The sequence below is a fragment of the Hemiscyllium ocellatum genome, chromosome 43 (genome assembly GCF_020745735.1).
Source record: "Hemiscyllium ocellatum isolate sHemOce1 chromosome 43, sHemOce1.pat.X.cur, whole genome shotgun sequence".
NCBI lineage: Eukaryota > Metazoa > Chordata > Chondrichthyes > Orectolobiformes > Hemiscylliidae > Hemiscyllium > Hemiscyllium ocellatum.
The window spans coordinates 22,925,323-22,940,143 of record NC_083443.1 but is presented as its reverse complement, the minus strand read 5'-3'; the positions used below and the strand labels follow the sequence as shown (position 1 = coordinate 22,940,143).

General features: G+C 40.1%; 1 protein-coding gene across 6 annotated transcripts in view; it reads left to right on the top strand.

Annotated features, from left to right (window-relative positions):
- The first annotated feature begins 3,597 nt into the window (after positions 1-3,597).
- Positions 3,598-14,821, top strand: part of kcnma1a (potassium large conductance calcium-activated channel, subfamily M, alpha member 1a) — an 858,112-nt gene continuing 846,888 nt past the window's right edge. For all 6 annotated transcript variants that reach the window (XM_060854015.1, XM_060854014.1, XM_060854016.1 and 3 more), the window contains exon 1: positions 3,598-4,491. In XM_060854015.1, coding sequence (XP_060709998.1) covers positions 4,213-4,491 — 279 coding nt within the window. In that variant the 5' untranslated portion in view covers positions 3,598-4,212. The remainder of the gene's footprint in view (positions 4,492-14,821) is intronic.

Below are 14,821 nucleotides of genomic sequence, written 5' to 3'. Positions count from 1 at the left end.
CCTTCATATCTTTAGTTAACCCATAGACTATAGGTCCTTTCCTTGGAACTTGTTTTTCATTTTGGAATTAACCTATTGTGAGTATTTTCAAATATTGTGACAGATATTCTCTGCTGATCAATTTCCTAGTCTAACATTCATGCTCAGCTTTCATGCCCTCATCATAAACCTTATTTAAGTTAAAATACCAGCTTTAGATCCAGTTCTATCCCTTTCAACCGCATGGAAAATTCAGTAATATTATGCTTGCCACTATCTAAACATGCCAATAAACTGATCGTGCACCTAGAATATTTTCTCTTAAAATTACATCTCCACATGTCCACATCACTCATGCTGTTTGGTCTTTTGCACATGATTCCTGAGAGAAAATTAAACTTTGAAATCTTCCAAACATTTTGCATTCTGACCATGCTGGTGCCACTCAGTATCTTTTTATCCCATGTTTCTCCTTGAAATTCAGTGTTTTTGTACCTTGGTTTTGCTAATAATAGAAATTTTAAAACATTTCTTTAACTTGGCATTAACTTTCCTTTAACTTTAGCAACATCATAATTTCTTTCAAAATGATTTCTTGGAGAGGGGCTGGTGAGATGAAATCACTAGTACGACACTGGTATGTGTACCATGTAGACATTTCCAGAAGATGTCTTGTTATTTTTAACATGGATAGTATTTCAATTTATTTTAAATTGGCTCATCCTTGTTCAAATAATGGCCACAGAAATTTCACACACAGTTTACAAAAGCTTTTGTTAGTATAATCGAAATGCTGGTAAAAAGATGATACAGCATCAAAATACAAAACTGGTTGGTAATTGTATTTGCAGTCAAATATTCAGCACAAGTTCAAATAGTGCTTTTCTGCTTCTGTTGAAGGACAATGGGGACTGATATGTGTTCTGGTAATCCAAAATGATATTGAGAAATGTGGGAACTAACATTTATTTGTATGTCCAGGTTTTTATCAAATGAATCAAATGTGTTTTTTTTATTTTCCACATACAAGTGGATTAAGAAAAATGTATCATTATGACATGTGAAATTTGCCACTTTTAAGTTTAACCATTTATCATCCTCAACATGAGCATTAATCTTATTATTTATTTTATAACTTTAGATACTAAGTATTGAAGGATTCCAGCAGTGTTCAAACGTGTGGATGCATCTGACTTATTGATATAGGATTTGGCTGAATTAAAATAGTGCTGTTCTCAAGTATTTTAATGTAAAGCACACCTGGGAGAACTGGTATCATGTGGCAGTAACTTCTAATTTACCCCTCTCTGCAAAATGTATTTTGCACCTTCATTCATTGTTTTCCTTTGAATGTGAAGAGATTCTGTAGTGGATAGGCACATCTGTTTTCACAAACCGCTACGAAGGCTTCCGTCACATTGACCAGCTGTGAAATATGAAATTTGGCTCCTTCCAAGAGACACATGACGTAATCAAGTAGGAATCAGATTGACACATAACTCTTGATGTAAGTTGCCATTTTATGCATATCTGTATTACTTGTGCATTAACACAATAATGGCATGTTGACCACAGTCTTAAAACAACTGTCAAGCTCCATTATACCTTAATTGATTGTATTTCTAATAGGACAAAATCTTAAAGTTGTTCAGCAACCAAACAGAAGCTGAAGAATATTGTCTCTATCCTTAATTTTTTTTCAGGGAATACAAACTCTGTGAGAGACAAACTGGAACTGTATTTTGAATACACGTCGATTTCAAATACTTTACAAAGTCAGAAAATATTTTTAAAATAAATATTTCGTTTATCTCAGAACAAAGTTTAGACGAAAGACAAAAGTTCGGAAACTCTGAGCGGGTCAGGTCCCACCTGTTGAGGGCACAACCAGCTAATGTTTCACGTGTGAATCCTCATTCACCAGTGTCAGTGAACTTCTGCATAGCCACCAGGTGGCAACAGATTTACCATGCTGTTTAGCACATTGCAAGTGTTTGCCCCAAAGCACATTAACAGTTTAATTTAAACCCACACTCATTCATTTCAACACTAAAGTATAATTAAATTATCGAAACCTACGAATTATAAAATGATTTAGTTTTGTGTAACAGACTTGAGTTTTACCTAGTGACTGGTCAATTTTTGGGTGATGGATTTTTCAGCAACCATTTTACTCCATTTTGACTGTTTATAGAATTGTGCATCAGTAATTTGTGATGGTCTTTTGTTTACCAGACTGTAGCATTTCGTTCGTTGTTAATGTTTTCGGTATTATGGAACAAACTTTTTTTTGCATCGCTTTTATTGTTTCTGACGATTTAGCGCTGTGAACAAAACGTTCGAAAAATAAATAAGTTCGCGCAAAGGAGCGAAATCTGAATTTAATGTGAACGTCTGCGGGGGGTGGGTGACTGGGATCAAAGATGCACAGTTGGTTATCGTTGAACATGAGGCATTGACTCCCGCGCTGTTCATGTTCAATAAGCTATTTGTTTCTATCAAAATACCCCCAAAACTATGAACGTGATTCCTAAGTGCCACCTTCTGTTGGAGAGGCAGAAGCTGTTCTCTCGAATCTTCCTCTAAATGCCTATGTGTTCCTTATTTAGATGGATCCGGTGGCTGGTTATTTGTCGGTCCAAAGAATAAGAGGCAAAATAAGGAAACACGCACAACCCCTGGAAGGGGTTAAAATCCAACCATTCTGGTACCACTGTACAGATTCATGTTGCGAGACGGTGATGATGTGGGTTATAGATTGTAACAATCTTGAGTTATCAGCCCGCGATATGATGCTGAACATACACAATTAATGGGAGAATCTTCGAGATAAACATCGCCTCCACCTCTTGAGCACGGTCATTGATAAATCATCGCGTAGAAAATGTCAGTTGGAATGAATTGAGAATTTTATAGAACAGCAGCAAGACATTGAATTATAGCTATGGAAAATGACTAATTATAGCCCCATTGTATTGAATCGGGTCTCTGCCTGTTTCACGAGATGTCAGCCAGTCAAATATTACAATATCGATTGTCCTTTAACGTGTAGCGATGAATAAATGGATCTTTATCATAACTACCTTTGACCACCGACCATTAAGAAACCGATAGGAAAACAACTGTTCAGCTTTTGTCTCAACACTAATTTTCCATTTTTAAAACCTCAAAATCCGCGACCACATATATATATATATATATATATTTTGGGGGGGTGGTTATAGAAATAAGGTGACATCCTACAGTTTGCAACAAAAAGAAACAGCATCGGTGTGGCGGGGTGGAGTGTCGGCCGAGATATTTGAGGGAGATGCGCTTTCAAGGCGAAAGGTGAAACTGCAAATGTGCAGCGCAAACATATCGAATTGAGGAGGGGGGGGAAATATTGTAACCAGAATCATCTCCGGCAATTTTGCCAAGGGGGCTAGGGGATGGAGTGCAATTGCATAAATATTTAGTTGGGAAGAGGTTCAGGAAATAGAATTAAATGGAAGGGGCTGGGGATAAAATCTGATTAATGCAATCAGTAGGAGAGCGCTTGGGGGGGGGGGGGGGGGGCTGCGCTGATCTGATCTGCATCAGTTGCTACTCCTGTTCAGTCAGTCAGTAGGCAGCAGCAACCAGTGTGAGCAGATCTGGGAGAGGGAGTGGTTGGACCTAACCCAGCAGCCAAGCAGCAGTCTCTGTCCATCTCCTAGCTCTGGAAGGACGCTTTCTTTTTTTCTTTCCCAAACCTCACCTCCCCCCAAGAATACCTTCCCCTTGAGGAAAAGTCAGAAATCCACCTATTTTTTTGTGTGTGCATGTATGTGACTGGAATCCCCTGCTGCTGCAGCAGAGAGAGGTATAAGGAGGCGACCAGCGAAAACTCTCTCTCTCTTCGAAAGGGAGAAGATTAAGAACAACTGGCTTTCTCAGCTCAAGGCTGAGGGGGACATTTGAAAACAAACAGTCCATCATTTTTCTTTTTTTCCCTCCTTCTCTCCCCTCAGGATTATAAACCTGACTGATGGGAATTTGCTCTGGGGATTATTAAATTGGTCCGTGCGTCAGTTGTTGTGGAGACTGTGTGAGGAGAAGTGTTGAGAAGAAGCTTCTCTCTCTCTCTCCCCTAGTGTGTGTGTGTGAGGGAGAAAGCTGCTGTCGGTTGCCATGGCGGCTCCGGGCCTGGCGGAGGGCCTGCTCCTCCTCCGCCGCCGCGGCCTTTCCCTCTCCCCCCGCTGCTAAAAAGCCATGGCCCTGGGAAACGCCTCCTCCTCCTCCTCCTCGTCCTCCTCCTCTTCCTTCACCGCCACCTCCAGCCGCCGGCACTCCGCGGCCCTGCTGAAGATGGATCCCGTCATCATCCCCATCGACGCCGACAACATCTGCGACAGCAATGACCAGCGCATGTGGTGGGCCTTCCTCGCCTCGTCCATGGTCACCTTCTTCGGCGGCCTCTTCATCATCCTCCTATGGAGGACCGTCCATTACCTTTGGGCTGTCTGCTGCCACTGTGGCCTCAAGAATAAGGTAAAGATTTGTTTATTTTTTTGTGAGTAGGGATTTGGTGATGGTCGCCTACCTTTTATAACATCATCTCCTTCACAACTTTTCATTAACTGTGGGTTTTTTTTGTTAAAATTCTGCTGTCCCCCCTCTGTATTGAACAGGTTGCACGCTGTCTTGTTCCTCTTCTCGTTTCTGAGGGAGAAATTGGTATAAAAATTCTCCTGTTATCCACTAGGAGTCGTGAATAAAACCAAACACTGCTGTTTATTTCGAGGGTTGCTTTACTGCACTTTAATATTAATGCATCTGCCTCTTTTAAAATGATTGAATTGCTGCACAGGGTTTTACATTTGCTAAATGTTCACTTGTACACACGATTTCCACCTCAATGGTTTGGAGTTTAGTAAGGTTCTACTGGTGGTGGTGAAATAATGCACTTTTGGGTCATTTCCTATCATGGTTGTATTCTGACGTTAAGGATTGTCAAGATGTGATAATGCATTGATTAATCAAATAGATTTCAAGGAAGAAGATTGCATTTTGGGCACAGGTCCCAATTTCTAAGCAAGTTTCTATGTTCTTCTCTTTCCTACTCTTAAGAGTAATGTCACAGTTGCTGGGTGGAAGGTGTCTGCGTTATAAAACTCCCAAAGTAGACTCCCCTTCTAGATCACCTTGCACTCTTTCAATAGAAATGGAGAGCATCAGATTTTTTGTTTCTTTGAATGCATATGACTACCATCCTGCAGTACAACCAGAAACCATTATTGTGAGCGAATTAATGCTGTCTGAGAGAGTATCAAACTAGCCACCTGTGATATAAAATAGAATTGGTACACTGTAGCTTTATAGGAGCACCAGTCTCCTGCTTTGCCAGCCCCTTCCATGAGTTCAGTACTCGGTTGTGAGCAAGTGTACTTTCTTCCTCCCATGTAGCGAGCTTTGAGCCTAATTAAATTCTCCTTTGTGGAGATTGCACCCCAAATCATTCACTTACAGTATTTTGTATAGATCAAATTTTGCCAGCAGTTATTGCAATTTAATGTAAAACAGCTTTGCTTTTAATAGAAGCAATCAAAAATTGACCTCATCCACAGGGGTGTACATTTGTTCTGCCTCAGAAAGCATGAGCTGCATTTTTTTTATCCAACCAGGTAGAATGAGAAACAGATAGCAATGGTTTTACTGAATTAGTTCCTGAGCCACTTACTGCTTGGTTCAGGTCTTTAACTAATAGGGAATGGAATGAAGCAACTGAATATGCAATCTAACACTGCCCAAACAAATGCAAAATACTGGAGATGCTGGGAATCTGAAATAAAAACAAAAAAATGCTGGAAATACTCAGCAGACCAAGCAGCATGTCTGTAACATATTTCAGGTTGGTGATCTTCCATCAAAATTGACCATGCTTGGTGGAGTTGGGAGAATTCCTCCTGGTTTTGTGATTTAAGGTTTGAACTCATGCAATGATGTACCACACAAGTTAGCATCTTAACATTTCAAAGGCCTCATTTGGAGCCTAATCTGTCAAATAAAAATAAACTTGGAAAAACTAAATTTAGAAAGAATACTAGATGGTCTCTTCCTGTGAAGAGAGCTATATATTTGGAATAATCTGGCAGCCGAAGTAACAGAGGCATATCTATTAATGACTGACAGTCAAAGTAGTTAGATTTTAGGCTGAACATGTTTGAATATTGAAGGAGTGGACTTTGCATTCAATGAGCTTTACTTCTGTTGTAGTTTTTACACATAATATTTCTTGGTCAGATGTTTGTTTTTAAATTGTATGGCATCAGAAAAGCACATCATTTGTATTTCACTTCAAAAACAAAACAATGCATGACATCAAAAGTGAGCATGTTAACTGTGCAAAATTGTTTGCAACTCTTCAGTTTCATTGCATCTCCCCAATAGTTTGTGGGTTTAAGCCCCAGCCCAAGACTAGAGTTTGTTCTTTTGATTATTTTTATAGAGTGGTGTGGTGTCTCGCTGAATATTAGAGGCATTGTGCTTGTGAAATGTTAAAGTGAGGCATATGGGCTGCCTGCTTCAGCAGTTTTGGGTGATGTTTAAATATTGGTATTTGTAAAAGAGCTGGGAGCATTCAGTGTCCTTCCTGGATACTGCCAACTACAATTATATGATATTAACTGGTTCATCTCTTTGTGTGTGGCACTTTACATAACAGTTGGTCATTGTGTTTATTTGCATACAAGCACCGTTTGATGAGAAAATATCTAGATGTAGGTTTCCCACTTGAATTGATATTCTTGCAAATTGACCGAAGGACAAAATGAAAAGCTGTCATTTCTCAGCAGTATATAGGTTTGGTAAAGCCTTAAATTTATCAGCAGCTTTTAACTTTCCACTGAAAGACCCAGTCAGTCCCGTTAGAGATGTTATGACGTGTCTCTGCAGCAAGTGGAACCTGAGCAACTTGGGTTGACGTGAACTAATTGGAAGAGGTATTGCCATAGAGAATGCATGATTGACAGTTACCTGTCAGATTTTGTTTACCCTTTAAACCAAGCAGTTTGACTCTGGTTGAGGTATTGCCCTGAGAAACAAACCAGTAAATTGCTGATTTTTGTTTTTGTTGTGTTGATTGATTGCACCAGTTTCAATGTTCTTTCTGCCTACAAAGAACTAGGTCCTGTGTGTAGCTTTCAGTGCAAGCAAAAAGGTAGTTAAAAACAGCTTGGGATGCCACTCCAAGTGTTAGTGTTGAAAATCTAGTGTGTTAAACTTTTATCTCTCCATATCTTTGCAACTCCTCCAAATCTATACTCCCCAGCACGCTGGTCTCTTTACATTCCTGCCATATCTTGTCCCAACATTGCCTTCAGCTGTGTCGGCTCAAAGTTTATGCAATCCCAATCCAGAACATCTTTGCTATCTCTTTAAATAAACTTTTAATCAGCTCTTCTGTTTTTCTCCTTTTCTGACTGACTAGGTGTCCAATTTTGTTTGCTCAGAATCTTTGAAACAACCTGAGGTAAATTATGTACAAACAGGATTTGATTTAAACAATGGCCAACGTACTGCAAATAACTTCTTTTAAAGAGTTGTTTGGTTCACTTATCTATTAATAACTCCACTGTGAAAAGTTAAACATTGAAGGTGGGGTTCCTGTTAATTAGTACCCAGAACAACTTTAAGAATTCATGTTATGGACTTGATGACCAATCCAGACAGTGTTAACTTGTCAGTGTAGCTCTCATTCAGTCTTCTCAATTACTTTATCAAAGTGTTTACAAATAAAGTCAAGAATGCAGTGCTGGAAAGGTACAGGCAGCATCTGAGGAGCAGGAGAATTCTGATGAAGGGCGTATGCCTGAAACGTCAATTCTCTTGCTGCTGGGATGCCTGACCTGCTGTGCTTTTCCAGCACTACACGCTCAACCCTGAGCTCTAGCATCTGCCGTCCTCACTTTCTCCTGTTTATGAATAAAACCAGCATTGGCAAAATGTATAGGCTAACAATGCAAGTTAACACATGTCATTGAGATAAGGGTGTACAGTGTCCTAAACTGTCACTGCAAGCCACAATTTTTTGCTCCTTCCCCACTGAGACAAGAGTACTATTTAACTATGATTTATCTTGACAATTTAAGACTGATTTAAGTTATTTTCTCATTTCTCTAATTACAATATTAATAATTCATTATGCAGCTTCAATTCATTGATGCATCAGTGGGTAAACACTAGGCCCACGGGGCTCCTGAGACATTCACAAAGATCAGTCATAGATTCACTCTGCTGGGAAGCTGCTTTAAGCCAGGATGACAGTGGACTGATGCAGAGTCTGAGTTATGGAAGTGAAGAGAAGTAAATCTATTCAGGTTTCTGCTTCTGATATCCATTCACCAATTTCCTGCTGGAAGATGCAAGTTTAATGTTTTGTGTTAGTTTATGTGGGAACAGGGTCAGGCTTCACTGCGATGCCTTCCTCAGTGTTTCGTACTTGGCTACACTTGTGACTGGATGATTTCCAGGTGGTAGTGGAGCAGGTGACGGCTGTCAAATTTAAATACTTCACATTGCCTGTCATTAACTGCCCTCAGTCATGTTACATATTGCTAATACCTGCATGCATTAGGTGGCAAGTTTCACTGGTGAAACAATGATTTAATCAGTCTGTTTATACATGTAATGGCACACCTTCATGGTAGGTGGGACTTGAACCTAGACCTACCGTTGCAGAGGAAGGAAAACTGTCACTGCACCACGAAAGCCCCAAGGTTTTGCTTGATGTAGACGAACCATTGAGGAAGTCTTTCACCCATTTAATTAATATGCTCTAGCAAATGTGTCTTTAAGTTGGAATGCTGATTGACCCTTTAAGACGACGATGTCGTCATAATCCTTGTCTCAGTACTGAGCTCCTGAGCACAGATGGTAATGCTACAGGGAATCTGGAGAAAATGTGAATTGGCCTGAGCAGGGGAAATTCACCAGGAAGCAATGACTGACCATCCCTCCCTTCAATTACCCATTGCACTGGCCAAGGAAATCCTAACACTTTCTGTAGGCTGTCATGTTCAGGCTGCCCATTTTGAATGAAGCACCAGATGCTGAAACTGTACCCTGGAGTTAAGGTGGAAAATGATCTTGAGGTGCCAGTAAGGTGTAGAACTGGACTTGCCAATAAAATGTTATATTTTGCCAAGTTTGAGACTGTTATTTTTATTGAACATGCCACTGAAACATCTTTAAAATACAAGTTTTAATCTTATCCACATTGGAAGTTGCTTTCTTGTAAACCGTTTTGATGTAGTACACCAAAGACATGCAATGATGATTATAGGTAACTTGATAACTAAATATGTCTTGGTTTCTTCACTCATTCTAGTGCTCTGATGTTTAATTTCCTTGCTTTGTTGCATGTATTTGTATTTCTGGTAAGAACATAGAACGTTATAGCACAGTACTGGCACTTCAGCCCTCGATGTTGTGCTGACCTGCGAAACTAATCTCATAAGTCGTAGACATGTACAGCATGGAAACAGACCCGTCGGTTCAAGTTGTCCATGCCAATTTGTCCCTGAATCATATTATAAAAAGGGGAGGATGATGCAAGAATAGCCTCTGAGAATATCCCCACCTAAGGAACTCGCGTGGAGGTCAATTCTCTCTCAAACTGGGTTATATCCCAACCCCCACTAATGGGACTAGATTAGGTTAGGGTGTCTGGTCGCCATGGACGAAATGGACAGAAGGGTATGTTTCTGTGCTGTACATTTCTATGACTCTACAAACCCTCCCAAAATAAATCCCAGATTCTACGAAGGGGGAAGATGATGTAGGAACTGCCTCTGAAATATCCCCACCTGAGAAACACAAGTGGAGGTCAGCTTTCTCTCCAGTTAGGAAATTGGGTTATTTTCCCCTGCTACAAGCCCTCCCAAAAAAACCCAGATAATAAAGGGTGAGATGATGTAGCAACAGCCTCTGATAATATCCCTGCCTGAGAAACACACGTGGAGGTCAACCTATGCTCCCAACTTGGAAATTGGGTTTTTTTTTCTTCCAGTACAAACCTCCTAAAGTAAATCCCAGATTATAAATAGGGGGGGGGTGGGAATGGGGAGACTATGTAGGAACAGCCTCTGATAATATCCCCAACTAAGGAACATACATGGAGGTCAACCCTCCCTCCAACTGGGAAATTGGGTTATTTTCCCCTACTACAGACCCTCCCAAGATTATAAAGGGGTCATGATGTAGCAACTGCCTCTGATGATCTCCCCACCTAAAAAAAAAAACACGTGGAGATCAACCCGCACTCCAACTGGTAAGTTAAGTTAGTTTTCTTCCAGTACAAACCCTCCTAAAACAAATCCCAAGTTATAAATAAAGGGGGAAAGACAATGTAGAACAGCCTCTGACAATACCCCCATGCCCCATCCAACAGACCCATTTGGAGGTTAAAGCTCCCAAATGCACGCCATCCCCGCATTGCGGTGCTTTGAATACCTTATTCCCTCCTAAAACACAGGCTTTTTTATAAGCTGTAATTTTATAAAAAGGCAGCGTTCAGTTATTTTAACACACAACAGGAACATCTATTCACCTTCGCTGACTACCAGCCCCAATTTGATGCTCATCTAACCTACACCGTTCCATTATTATCCATATGAATGTCCAATGTCCATTTAAATGTCCGTAACGTCGGTGAGTCTACTACTGTTGCAGGCAGGACATTCCACATCCCTACTACTGAGTAAAGAAATCACCCTAAACCTATCACCCCTCAATTTAAAGCTATGTCCCCTCATGTTAGCCTTCACCATCTAAGGAAAAACACTCTCACCATCCACCCTATCTAACCCTCTGATTATCTTTTCTATCTCAATTAAGTCACCTCTCAACCTTCTACTCTCCAACGAAAACAGCTTCAGTTCACTCAGCCTTTCCTCGTAAGACCATACCATACCAGGCAATATCCTAGTAAATCTCCACTGAACCCTTTCCAAAACTTCCACACCATTCCTATAATGCAGTGACCAGAACTGCACACAATACTCAAGCTGCAGCCTTATCAGTGTCTCGTACAGCTGAAGTATTACCTCATGGCTTCGAATCTTAATCTCCTTACCAATAAATGCCAACACACTATATGCCGCCTTAACAGCTCTATCAACCTGGGTGGCAACTTTCAGGGATTTATTCACCTGGACACAGATCTCTCTGTTCATTACACTGTCAAGAATTTTACCATTAGCCCTTTGGGTACCATGAGGTTCTTGAATGAATTTCAAAAATTGATCTGTAGTTACTAAGGAGCATTGCAGAACTTGGTCGTACTGCATACAACCTGAAAGAGGAGGTATCCAAAGTGCATTTGTCTGTTCATGTATCTGATGGTAACTTCATTTTGGTTACACTTGTCAAATGAGTTCAAACACAGAACGTTATCAATTTTTTATGCTGCAATTTCAAATGTTTTGTACTTGGATAAATGGCTGCTCAGGAATATATTACAAGGTGAATACAGAAAAATTGGATCGTGATGTTTTGATACACGTAATGCAGTGCGCTGTAGCTGGATTATTTGATTTGTTCACTGTCCATGGAGCATAGAGTTCATTATGAATCAACAGCAGACTATTAATAAATCTGCTGTAAAGATACCATAATATGGCTTGCGCTTTTTGTATGAAGACCCATGAATCAAGGACATAGATCACACTGGCAGTCAGCACTAACATTGACAGCCTCTTCTAGCATGTAACAGTCTGTTTTTGCACAGAGTCCCAATAGTGAACATGTCTGCCACTTGGTAATAGTACTGCAGGTCTGAGTCAGACAGTTTGTGATCCTAAGTCCAATTTTAAGACTTGAGCCTTCAGACTTGGAGTACTATTATTAAGTGTCAGACAAGACAAGTCACTGCTGGGACTGTATGCAAAAACATAGACTGGCTACATGTTAGAAGAGGCTGTCAATGTTAGTATTTCTAGCACAATTCAACTAGATCAGTGGAGGAAAGAATGGAATTTTAAGGGTAAATTACATCCAGCATAAATGGAATTCCACAGTGTTCTGTGCTTGTCTAAAAGAACTATATCGAAGGCTGATCATGCCTCTATACTAAATTAATCACCAGTAGTCATTGCTGCCAATTTTTTCCATTTTTGCTTTTAAAATTTAATTTTTTGATGCACAAGTGCACTAAATGCTAAGAAACTGATTACTAGTTACACTTATTGTATGGTGAAGTCATTTTTAAAGTTCCTTTTTTGTCTGACTCTCCAGCGCTACACTGTTGGATATGTCTGGTGGATAAGATGTTAACTGAAAGTGTCATCCTCCTGGCATTAAAGATTCTATGGCAGTTTTGAAAGAAGAGCAGACCAATCTTTCTAGTTTCCCGAAAAATATTTATCACTCCAAAACCAGATTATTTGGTGTGTCTCACATTGATCTTGTTGTGCACCCTCTACGTTTCAACAGTAACAATATATCTGAAGTATTTCCTTGGATCTGAGGGAATTGAGGATGTCCTGAGGATGTGAAAGGTATTTAGAATGCAGTTCATTATTTTTGAGGAATGAAAAGTACCAGCTACATAAATATACCAAGGCAGTGATGAATTTGTATTCATAAACTGTTTGACCCTCACTTTTGCAGTTTATCAACTATTAAGATTAGATTAGACTTACAGTGTGGAAACAGGCCCTTCGGCCCAACAAGTCCACACCGACCCGCCGAAGCGCAACCCACCCATACCCCTACATTTACCCCTTACCTAACACTACGGGCAATTTAGCTTGGCCAATTCACCTGACCCGCACATCTTTGTGACTGTGGGAGGAAACCGGAGCACCCGGAGGAAACCCACGCAGACACGGGGAGAACGTGCAAACTCCACACAGTCAGTCGCCTGAGTTGGGAATTGAACCCGGGTCTACAGGCGCTGTGAGGCAGCAGTGCTAACCACTGTGCCACCGTGCCGCCCACAAACATTCTTTTCTGACCTGTTCCCCGTCCCCCTCCCAGTCGCCGGACCCAGCCCACGAGAGCCGAGGGGAGGCGCCCCCCCCCTAATGTTTCAACAAAATTTTATACAAGTATTCATTTATAGTGTGTCTGGGAAGTTTTAAGATTTGAATTTAATTCAGAATGCTAGTGTGAAGAAATGTTGATTACAGACTGTCTTTGTATCTCTTTTTGTTTAAAATTCAACCATAAGATGTAAGGATTGCTAGCATTTATTGTCCATCCCTTTAGTGCCCTTGATCCTTGTAGCGTACTATGTTATTTCAGAGGGCACTAAAGAGTCAACTACATTGCTGTGGGTCTGGAGTCATATGAAGACCTAACCAAGAGCCGATGGCAGATTTCTTTCCTGTAGGTTTTTTTTGGGACAATCTATAGTAGTTCCATAGTCACCCTAAGATCATTTAAAAAAAAATACATTTATTAACTAAATTCAAATGTCATCTTCCATTATGAAATTCAAACTCATAACTCTGGATTACTAGTCCAGTGACATTACCACTACTCCTCCACCTTTCCTATGTAGTACTATTATTGAAGTTCACTGCAATTGTTTGAGGCCCTGGAGTAGTAGCAATTAATATAAGATGTTTGTTAACTGTTTTTGGAGGTGCCAGTTATGTACAATAAGCTTTGTTCTTTGGAAGTACAGGGAAGTGATATCCTAGGCTTGCACTATAAATGAACATTCAAAGGTGCATCATTTCACATGAGTCTCTTTCTGTGATAGCTTTAGGCCTCTTTAATTAAAATGGTTTCTGTTCTTTGCTAATCACTTCTTGAAGTTTCTTTGCTTTTGTGCGTCCTGTTGATAGTAGCAATTTCAGCCCTTGCTCTTTAACACCCCAAGGTAGCAATTCTGATGAAAGCAATGTCTTGCATTTCAAAACTACAAATGGGTATATTTATTTTAACAACAAATAATATTTTAAAGTTTTTCTCAAACCAACCTAATTGTTTCATTAGGGAAAAATACCTAAAATTGATACAACATTGAAGTGTATGAAAGAGTTTTGTTCTAGTGTTGTTTATTTTCAAATTCAAATAGTAACATTTTATTTGCTTTGTTTTAACATGGTAAAACTGAAGTTTCAATTCGAAGAATTTAAGGGCAAAAAGAAATAGCCAGTCTTGGAAGTATATATTGATCTTGATCCAACTGAACAGACATGAGGGAGGTGTGAAAGAAGTTTTCTTAAGTATTGCCTACACTGCCAGTGCCTCTGGGATATTTTATTAAGATAGAATTACTTATGTCCAGTGTATGATACTGGTTTTGACTGTACAGTAATCCTAACTGTTGTTATCTCCAAGAAGGTTTTAATTAAGTCCATTCCATTGCAGTCTTAATGCTAACAACAAACATTTGAAGTCTGTAGCCTGCATTCCCTACACTCTTTTTTTTTCCCCCCACCGCATTCCCCCCCCCACCCCCAACCCACTTGCTGAGTTTATCAGCAGTTGGTTTGTAAGCGTCTGGTCTGCTCGAAATATCCCACTGATTCTCTGCATATGCTGGAAATGATAAAAAGAGGAGAAAGACAAGAGATGTATTGAAAAGAATAGTGTAAATGTTGTCCTTTTATCTTTGGAATACGAAAGGAAGAAAGTGATTTTGATGTATGGTAGTGTGGCTAGTCCTTTGGGTTGTGGTATGTCCTCGTTCCGTTGCCTTTCCCTTGGGCATCTGTTGATGAAATTGCGGGGGTATCCGTCTTTGGCGAATACACTGTATAGGTGTTCTTCTTCCTCTTTTTGCGACCACTAGGACTCATAACAGCACACAAACCAACAGCCATTCTCAGACAACAACTCACCAGAACGAAGGACCTGATACCAGCAT